Here is a 10147-nt window from a genome sequence, read left to right as displayed (position 1 = left end):
TTTAATTTATATCCCGCCCTTCTCCTTGCGGACTCAGGGCGGCTAACAACCAGATAAAATGCTACTACCAAAAAACTACAAATTAAAAACATAATTAAAAACAAATATTAATAATTGGTCTAGTAGTTAAAAATTACTTTAAAACCCCCATTAAAATTTTTTTCCCCTAGGCCAGTCCTGCAAGTTGGAATAACCATGTCTTAAGGGCGCGGCGGAAGGAAGGGAGATCAGGGATCACCCTGATCTCTGGGGGTAGTTCATTCAGGTTACTTTTGCTGACTGCCGGCTGACTGCAGTTTGGCACTTGGATTCTCACCGGCTGAAGGTTGACTTCATCCTTCCGAGGTTGGCAAAATGAGGACCCAGATTGTTGAGGGCAATAGGCTGACTCTGTAAACCACTTAGAGAGGGCTGTAAAGCACTGTGAAGCGGTATGTAAGTCTAAGTGCTCTTGCTATTGCTTAGCAATGGAAATCCTAGTCCCAACTGTGGTCACAAGCAACCTGTAGGGTTGTGTCCATGAAGTCATTAAGAGTCCAACTCAACTGAAGGACATCTTTATTATTTTACTACTTCACATCCTGATGGGGAATCTCACCTGGGGCTCTGGAGATCGAGGGAGACCCCGTTCTTGGCCCAGCTGAAGAGCACCCCGGGCACACCCTGAGCACTGCACTGAAGCACAGCGTGGCTTCTTCCATCACCCGAAGCTGCCACTTTCCTCTGCCCAGGGCCCTTGATGATTTCTGGTGGGTCTAGAGCGGAAAAGACATGTGTGGTTAAAAGTTGTGTTGCATTTGTAAGCTACTGGCTGAAAAGCAAAGCTAAGAAAGGGATGACATCAAGGGGCTCAGAGAAACACTCCAGGGATGGGTGACAAGCAATTATGACAAGTAAAACATCGGATTTTAAAGGAGTCTTTAAGTCTAGGACATATTAAAGGTTGACTAGTGTAACACTTACATCGCACAATCAAACGAGCACTGCTCTTGGCTGCTGGGGAGATGTCATTATCTACTTGACACTCATATAGTCCAGCATGTGTTCGTTGGGCTCCCTGGACCCGCAGGGTGCCCACCAATCCTTCAGACAATAGTTCAAGGCCCAAATCTTCCAGGCTGCGCTCCAAATCACCCTGCATAAGATGCCAGAATAACAGGAAGATTGTCATTAAGCCAAAAAACCAGCAGCTGGAGACTCTTTGCATAGGCATTATTTACCTACTACAATGTCTCTGGAGATTCTCAGTCATCCAGGTCATAGTTATCCCAAAGATGCTTTTTTCACGAGACAACTGGACTTTGTTTTTTTCTGAAGACGTTTTGCTTCTCATCCAAAAAGCTTCGTGAAAAGTTGCCTCAGGAAAAAAGCACTTTTGGGATACCTATTACAATCCACCAAACACAAACATGGTGTTCGCACAGCATACCTAACCACCAATGCAACATATAATAGTACAGGGGTCTTCAAACTTGGCCCTTTTATGACTTGTGGACTTCAACTCCCAGAATTTCTCAGCCAGCATGCCTGGCTGAGGAATTCTGGGATTTGAAGTCCACAAGTCATAAAAGGGCCAAGTTTGAAGACCCCTGTAGTAGTAGCTGCATTCACATATGTCACTATGTCCAAAGCAGTAAAGCAGGTGAGACTTAAAGTGATGGCCTGTTTCAAAGAACATCTAGTGTACAGGTAGTCCTTGACTTAGGACCACAATTGGGACCAGAATGTCCATTGCTAAGCAAGGTGGTTATTAAGTGAGACACGCCCATTTTTATGATCTTTTTCACCATGATTGTTAAGCAACTCATTGCAGCGGTTAAAGGAATTCGGCTTCCCCTGTTGACTTTGCTTATCGGAAGCCGATTGGGAAGATCACCTATGGTGATCACATGACCCTGGGATGCTGCGACCCATCATCAATACATGCTGGTTGACAAATGTCAAATTTTGATCAAGTAACCATGGGGATGCTGCGACCATCATAAGTGTGAGGACTGCTCAGTGCCGTTTTTTTCAGTGCCGTTATAACTTTGAATGGTTGCTAAACAAATGGTTGTAGATAAAGGATTACCTGAGAATAGAATAGAATAGAATAGAATAGAATAGAATAGAATAGAATAGAATCCTTGGAGGTCTTCCAGTCCAGCCCCCTGCTCAAGCAGGAGAACCTATACCATTTCAGACAAGTAACTGCCCAGAGTCACTTTAAAATCTCCAGTGATGGAGCACCCACGATTTCTGGAGGCAAGCTGTTCCACTGCTTAATTGTCCTCACTGTTAGGAAGTTTCTCCTTAATTCCAGGTTGAATTAAGAACTCTTTCTCGCAATTTCCTCCCTTCCCATCCTTCGGTCTAGCCCACCAGCTTCTGCACAGAGCATGTCTCATGTTTGCCTGTATATGTGTGCCTTTTGTCTTGCAATATGCCTGTCTTTGGCACCACTTACCACTGGCACATAGCCCTGGAAGATTATCCCAAGAACCTCTTGGGCTGACAAAAAAAGAAATCCCCAACCCTTATTTACTGTTATGTATCGAGTAAAGTGGAGCAAACCACATAATGTCTGTCTCTAAAGAAGAAACAGCTCCTGTAAAACAGCCTCATAATCTTGGAGTAATGCAAGATTCCTGCCAGCCAGTTAAACGCAAAACTCATTCTTACGCTTTTTTTATGTCTGGCTCACCCAGTCCATGCAATATGGCTAATCGTTAGAAGCTACATTACAAAAGCCTTTAAAGGAAGCATTTTTTAGTTCTCAGTGGCCATTACAGAACCATTATTAGCCATCAAGTTGTAAAGGAGGTTGGAAAAAAAAGGTCATCTCACTTGGTATGGCCACATCACATCCGTTTAATTGGAGTAAGAAAAGTTCTCCTGCTGGCTCCACTATAGAGTTAGCATACAAAATCAATGCCACGTCTTCCCCTGCTTTCTCCTGACTTATAACTTTACCAGCCACGTCCACTGGAAATTTGGTATGGGGTTGGCATCAGCCTGGCACACAATTTCAGCTGTGTCCCCCAGGTCCACGTACGTTGGATCTGCAATGCTGCGGATGGATGGTGAATCTGTTTGTAGAAAAAAGCATAACTCGGTCCACACAGTTGTCTATTCGAGCTGCGTTAACGATTTGACAGCTGCATTTCTACAACCTGCTAAGCTCTCCATTAATTTTAGCTGTGGCTGGAGGTGCCTGTGTGCGTATAATGCTTAATGTATTATGCAGATAAAGTAAACACATTTAGTTGTGTTAACTTAGCAAAGTCACACATATCAAATCTGTGCTTGAGAAATCTGTAGGGAGGAAGAGGATGAGCTAGCATTGGCCTCTAAATGGGATGCTGCTAAATCATAGCTTCCTAGGGTTGGAAGGAACAAGGATAACTTCGAGTCCAACCCCCTGCCCAGTGCACAAATCCTCATAACACAATAATATAAGCCAATGGATTACATAGAACAGCTTTGGAGAAACTATAAAAAATAAAATTGAGTAGGACATGCAAAAAGAATGCCATCCTTCTTCAATCTGAGTCCTTCAAGAAATGTTGGGGCAAAATTCCCATAATCCATGGTCACTGGCCATGGTTGGCCCGACATATCTGGATGAAACCAGCTTGGGAAAGGATGGGTTAAACCAAACCTTTCTTTGTTGAGTCTATGTAGATGTGTGAAGTCAGGGCATATATTCTCCAAATCCGTTACTTACAGTGCACGTCTAGAGTGATGGTTGTTTCATTTTGTCCTTCTGCATTCTCACAGTGGATCCTGTATTTGCCGGCATCAGCTCGAGTCACATTCCAGATCTCCAGAGATCCACCATCCCGCAAGTGGTACCGTGGGGAACCCTCTAAGACAGAGACAATCCATCACAAGTCAAGCTCCCCAAAGAAACAAGTACTTGGAGCACCAAGGCGAAGAGGGGGGAGGGATTTCATGGGCCAAGCCAACCGTGATCAATGATTCAATGTTCAAATGTTCCTTCTGCATCAGGTTTGCTCCCACCCTAATTCTTAATTCCATCCTGCAGTTAAGGAGAAACTTCCTAACAGTGAGAACAAATAACCAATGGAACAGCTTGCCTACAGAGGTTGTAGGTGCTTCATCATTGGAGGTTTTTAAGAAAAGACTTGCCACTCACCTGTCTGAAATGATATGGGGTCTCCTACTTGAGCAGGGGGCTGGACTAGAAGACCTCCAAGGTCCCTTCCAGCTCTATTCTGATTCTGATCTCTCACACCAATGAGGGATTCCCCTACCATGGGTTCTAAAGTTCAGGGTCCTGCATAGCTCACATGCTACTAGTCTCCGTTTTTTTGTTTCAGTAAATATGAAGAACTTTGACACATGGAGGGACAAGATAAAGAAAATCTAAGAGTAAGAAACCTGTCATTTAATACATTTACAGTGCTTTATGGCAAAGTTACACCAATTTGACACCTCATGACCCCATCAGGTCTCCAAATGTTGGTCACCAGAAACAGCAAATATTAAATACAAGAATAGTACACTTGCATCAAATTAGTGTAATATAATTGTGGTTCACAATTTGTTTACATACAAATTATATTAAATCAAATTTGGATTTTTCCCTATCCTATCTGGTTGGTTCCCCTAGCCCAGCCTGGTTTTTTTGAGTTGTAGCCCCCAAAGGCTACTATCAGTCCTATTCTATTATCTTAGTTCCTCCTGCATATTCTATCTTCATATCTTGATTTATCTCTGCAGATCCCTTTCCTTCTTCCTGTCCACCACTTATCTTGACTGTCTCAAGGCCTACTGGCTCTTTTTTAATGGATCCACCCTTACACCTGATTCTTTTTCTTTTCCTTCCAATCCTTTCAAAATGCTTGACACAAACCTTTCATCTTCAGTCCCTGCTGGAGCTAAATCAAGGCTGACATAAACAGAACTAAAAGCTTATTCTTCTCATTTGTTCCTGCTCCCATTGTCTCCTTCTCCCTCCATGGTCTCCCAGAAAGTCCAAGTAGACAGGACCTTAAATGCAGCTTGGCAATTAGCATGCACATTTTTAAAAAGCAAAGAGCTGTAGGAAATGGGGGAGTAAATTATTTTATAGTGTGCAGCAGGTAGGGGACATACATCGACTCTTACCTTACCCAAGTTCTTTGGATTTCATCCTAAGGTGTGAGACCCACCTGTTAAGATCATCTCTCCAAGGAAACTCCAGCGATAGGTAATCTCAGGAGGACTGGCAGAAACCAAAAGGGGCAACTGGGAAGACCCATGCTCCACGGCTTTCACTAGGTGGGTCTGCTCAGGGGAGAACTCTGGAGGAACTGTATGAAAGAAATGAAAGCACCCTTTTGGAAGCCAACCCATGGATGCTTAAATGTCAAAAGGGATGGAGCTAACCTATTCTCGGAGGGGAAGAATGTTGCATAAGGCAGGCACTATGGCAGAGAAGACTCTGGCATAAGTCCCGAGCATGCAGCGTGCTTTGTCTGCCAGATCTAATGGAGTGGGCTGATGTAACCCTGGAGAGGTGCCCTCAGATAGCCCGCTTCCATGCCATGAAGAGCTTTAAAGGTTAAAACCAGCACTTTGGATTGGACCCAGAAACAAACTGGCAACAGACGCAGGGGAGCAGAGGTGTAACATGTGCTGTTCTGGGAGCCCACATAACTGCCTGCACTGCTGTGTTCTGTTCCAGCTGAACAAATCCATGGAACCAAAAGCTTCATTTTCCGAGCTGAACTTCCAACAAGAAATAAACAGTAGTTAAGGGATGTTTCCATACTTACATAGGACTGTAAGCTGGTAGAAGGTATTCACACCTTCCGAGAGAACGGAGCTGTAGGCATAGCATCCCACCCTTTCCCCATGATCTGCAGATGACATCACCAGAGTCACCCTTTCTGAAGTGGAGAAGCCTCCATATTCTGCTTTCCTTTGCCCTAAATTAATGGCATCCAGCCTGAAGGTGAGAACGCATGAAGATTATCACAGCCAAACTTAAAGTTTCTGACAGAGTCAAAAGATGAACCTCTATATTCAGAGACAATCTACTGACATAGCTCAGCTGCAGGGGATAAGCAAGAGACAAGACCTGATGCCTTTATAGCCTCGCTTGCAAGTTTTCTGACAGGCCTGTATCACGCTGCTGTCAGAAACAGAAAGCAGGGGTGCATGAAGTTTGGGACTGATTCAGCTGTCCAGTTCTTACGTTGACGTTACAGCCTAAGCCTGGGGAAGTCAGAAGCCTGATGGGTCAGGACTGAGGAACAGTGGTGGAAATACAAAGTGACAGCTGAAGAATGTTCCCATATTAGTTATTTACAGCAAACACGATCTCCTTCTCCTCCTTCTTGGATTTGTTGTTCTGATGACATTGTGGGAAGACACATGACCCAAATGGGTCTACAGCAGTGATGGCGAACCTTTTAGAGACCGAGTGCCCAAACTGCAACCCAAAACCCACTTATGCATCGTTGGGTGCCGGGTGGGCGTGGTCCATTGGCTGGGCGTGACCCATTGGCTGGGCGTGGCTGCAATGGTAACGGCAGACTGGGTGGGACTAAAAAGTTCAATCAATCAATTCCAACTTTGCAAGATCTTTTTTTTCCCCGTGAGAAGTTGAAACTGACTGATTAAACCTTTTTTTTTTTTTTTGCACGCGGCGGCGGAGGCCTAAAGCGAAAAGGTTTTATAAAACCCACCTGAAGGCCTAGGACTGGGGCGATGGCATGCGTGCCCACAGAGAGGGCTCTGAGTGCCGCCTCTGGCACCTGTGCCATAGGTTCGCCACCACTGGTCTACAGTATGCAGCCAGCATCTGGCATATCTGAGGGGTCCTCAAATCTTAATCTGGAGGGGAGGCAAAAGCTTTCCCTCTAAAACCAATCTTAATACGAGAGGACAGATTTTGGATTTGATGCAACCAAGGGTGTCCACAGGGTATGGTCAAGAAAGTCAGGAGGTCAACTGTGATAGTACAACCGAAGTTCCATCGACAACACACATAAAAAACAGGCACAGCTTCCATCACACCAAGGCGGCTGCCATCCTGACCTTTCTTTCTGCCATACCCTGCAAACAACCCCAGATGCAAAATTAATCTTGGGGCTCCACAGACTATCCAATAATTATATTGATTCAGAAAAGAGCCCCAAATCCAGTGAATTGATGTTACTAAAAGAACCCAAAAGGAATGATGCTTCATCTGCTATGCCTGAGTGATTTAACAGCCATGATGGTGCAGTGGTTAGAATGAGTATTGCAGGCTAACTTTGCCCACTGCCAGGAGTTTGATTCTCACCAGCTCAAGGTTGACTCAGCCTTCTGTCCTTCCGAGGTCAGTAAAATGAGGACCCAGATCGTTGGGGGCAATAGGCTGACTCTGTAAACCGCTTAGAGAGGGCTATAAAGCATTGTGAAGCAGTATATAAGTCTAAGTGTTATTGTTATTTAAGCCAGTCTTGGCAGAAAGAGGCAAAACCTACAAAGAAAATCAGAGAAGCCTCCGTGAAACTTGAAGAAGGTGGTCATCGGAAGAGTTACTCACCTTTTTCCATCTTTGAGCCAAGTGAGACGAGCAGGAGGGTTGCTGCTGCCTGATTTGCAGGTCAGTGTCACCGATTGGCCACGTCTCACCTTTTCAGCTGTCACTGTAATGGTTGCATGCAGAGGCGGGTCTATGGAAAGAAAGAGTATTTCAAATTCGCATTGTCACTCCTTACTCATCAGTTTCACATTCAACTCCTATTTTTCCACTTACAATGCACCGCACAACTCTTGGGGACAAAACATTCAGGGGGGGCGGAGAAAATGCATTACTGCTTGCTTACCTTATTTCAATTAATTGATATTTTGTATGTGAAAAATTGCATGCTCTCTGAACTTGGTTGTTTTCTTGCAGATGTCTCATTACCCAACTAGGTAACATCATCAATGTTAGTGTAGCTCATTTCAACCCTGGGCTACAAATATTCTCCTTTATTAGATAGCATGGAGGAAGAACGATTCCCTCGTTTAGTTTTCTCCATAACATGCTATTTTCAAAGCACAGCAGCCCACTTCTTCTGAACTCTCTATGGATCTGCATCTCCTGATGTGTTTTCTTGACACATTGAACTACAAACTATCCAATCCCAATTTTGTCTAGTGCAGGGTATTTCAACCTTGGCCACTTTAAAAGATGTATGGATTTCAACTCCCAGAATTCCCCAGCCAGCAAACCCTACATACCCTCACACTGATGATGTTACGCCAAACAGCCAATCTCAGAGAGCACTAAGAATTCTGTACCTATCTGTCCATCCATCTTTTTCTTTCTTTCTCTTTCTCTTTCTCTCTCTCTCTCTCTCTCTCTCTCTCTCTCTCTCTCTCTCTCTCTCTCTCTCTCTCTCTCTCCTTCCCTCCACTCACTCTCTTATCACTTCCCTTTCTGTATGTGTGTGTGTTTGTGCATGTGCACGCTGTATGCTGTGTTTTAACTTACACTGGACCAGCAAACTAGTATATGCAGTGAGTGCAGGAGTCTTGGGAGGACCTGTGGCATTGCAACGGTAGGTTGCCATGTTGTCACTGGGAGTAGTAGTCAAGACCAACTCCTTGGAAATAATATTCCCGGATGAGGCTGAAGATGTTCCTTCCCTTACTAACTTGATATCCTGTGGAAACAATGCATATTATAGTAAGCATAGTGGAAAGGTAACAGTTAAGACACTCTTAACCTGACTCTCAGCAGGCTCAGATCGAATAAACCAACTCTGAAAAAAAGAAGAAGGAAAAACTCTAACTGCCCGGACAATGATGAGAGGGATATTCCTCGATATATCCTGTATCATGTCACATCATTTCCCAGGAGCTGACTATTTAGGAGCTCTGGTTCAGAATACATGTATTGAGGTTACTGTGCATAACCAAACTTATTTTGGACAGTGGAGATATGAGAATCTCAGTAATAGAACTGGAAGGCCGTCAATAGTCTGAGAATGCTGGGCTCAAATTCAAGTTTGGCATGATTGGAGGCAACAAAAGAAATTAAATGTATTGGGGGGGGTCACAAGAAACAATCAAAGGAGGTTTCTTAACAAGGAGGAGCACTAACACTCTCTCCCTTCCCCCTCCCCCCCCCCACTACCAGACAACCAACTAGAATACAGGGGCCTCCTTCAAAGCCATATTTCGTCTCCAGCCCCAGCTATGTGTATCCCTGGATTTTTCACTCACTTGCTTGCCTGGACAAGGCTTCAAAAGTCCACTCTGATGAGATTGCTGCAGCTGTACTCGAATTCCTCCAGCAAGCGTGCATGTTACCTGCAAAATATAAAAATAAGCTTGTTTTAGGAAAACTGAATACGTTTGTCTATGCCAGGGATAGGCAACCTCGGCTCTTTTATGACTCGTGGACTTCAACTCCCAGAATTCCTGAGTATGCTATGCTATGCTATGCTGACTCAGGAATTCTGGGAGTTGAAGTCCACGAGTCATAAAAGATCCGAGGTTGCCTACCCCTGGTCTATGCTAATGCAAGCATTACCTCCAGAGAAAGTAGACCGGTGGACTCTGCCTTTAACACTGATGCTAAATCAAGCCATGCGTAAATGATGGATAAAGCTTAGATCAGTGGTGGCGAATCTATGGCACGCATGCCAGAGGCGGCACTCAGAGCCCTCTCTGTGGGCACGTGCGCCATCGCCCCAGCCCCGCCTCCCCCCGTGGCCCCCTCACCAGCAGCACCACCGCTGAAGGAGAGTCGCCCCTGAGTGTGGCCCGCGTGGAGCAGCGCAGCCAAGGACATGGCAGCCAGGCAGTGGGGACAAGACTCTGCCCTTAACACTTAACAAAGTTCCAGTTCCAATCGTGATTGTAAGTTGAGGACTACCTGCATTTTCTTCTGCTAGAATTTTTTTTTTTTTAATCTAAGTCTGTCTCAAAGAAAAATGCCTTCAGGAGGAGCTGATAATAGGAAATAAGCTCCAGGCAAAGAAAAGTTTGCAACTTTCACTCCTGGCCCTTTTTCAAATCAGGCACTCCACTTTGCCTTAGACTGATTAGAGCTGACCTGAAATGTAAAAACTGGGTCAATAATTGTCATTCTAGGTCTGATCTGGAGTACTTTTCAGGAGATGGATTACCCAATCAACTCCGGAATGGAACAGCACACAAACATCACTTTAAGCCT

At 44.7% G+C, this 10147-nt stretch overlaps 1 protein-coding gene across 1 annotated transcript in view; it reads right to left on the bottom strand.

The window, feature by feature from the left end:
- NPHS1 (NPHS1 adhesion molecule, nephrin) overlaps positions 1 to 10147 on the bottom strand; it is a 35478-nt gene that overhangs the window by 10951 nt on the left and 14380 nt on the right. Inside the window, exons 11-19 of the mRNA XM_015816967.1 lie at positions 9193 to 9279; positions 8459 to 8630; positions 7523 to 7652; positions 5763 to 5935; positions 5157 to 5297; positions 3707 to 3847; positions 2953 to 3068; positions 964 to 1135; positions 599 to 755 (exon numbers count right to left, since the gene is read on the bottom strand). Coding sequence (XP_015672453.1) covers positions 599 to 755; positions 964 to 1135; positions 2953 to 3068; positions 3707 to 3847; positions 5157 to 5297; positions 5763 to 5935; positions 7523 to 7652; positions 8459 to 8630; positions 9193 to 9279 — 1289 coding nt within the window. The remainder of the gene's footprint in view (positions 1 to 598; positions 756 to 963; positions 1136 to 2952; positions 3069 to 3706; positions 3848 to 5156; positions 5298 to 5762; positions 5936 to 7522; positions 7653 to 8458; positions 8631 to 9192; positions 9280 to 10147) is intronic.

This window comes from Protobothrops mucrosquamatus, unplaced genomic scaffold (genome assembly GCF_001527695.2).
Source record: "Protobothrops mucrosquamatus isolate PMUCROS unplaced genomic scaffold, P.Mucros_1.0 scaffold542, whole genome shotgun sequence".
In the NCBI taxonomy this organism is placed as follows: Eukaryota; Metazoa; Chordata; class Lepidosauria; order Squamata; family Viperidae; genus Protobothrops; species Protobothrops mucrosquamatus.
Note: the sequence above shows the minus strand (reverse complement) of the source record. Positions and strands in the feature narration are given on the sequence as shown.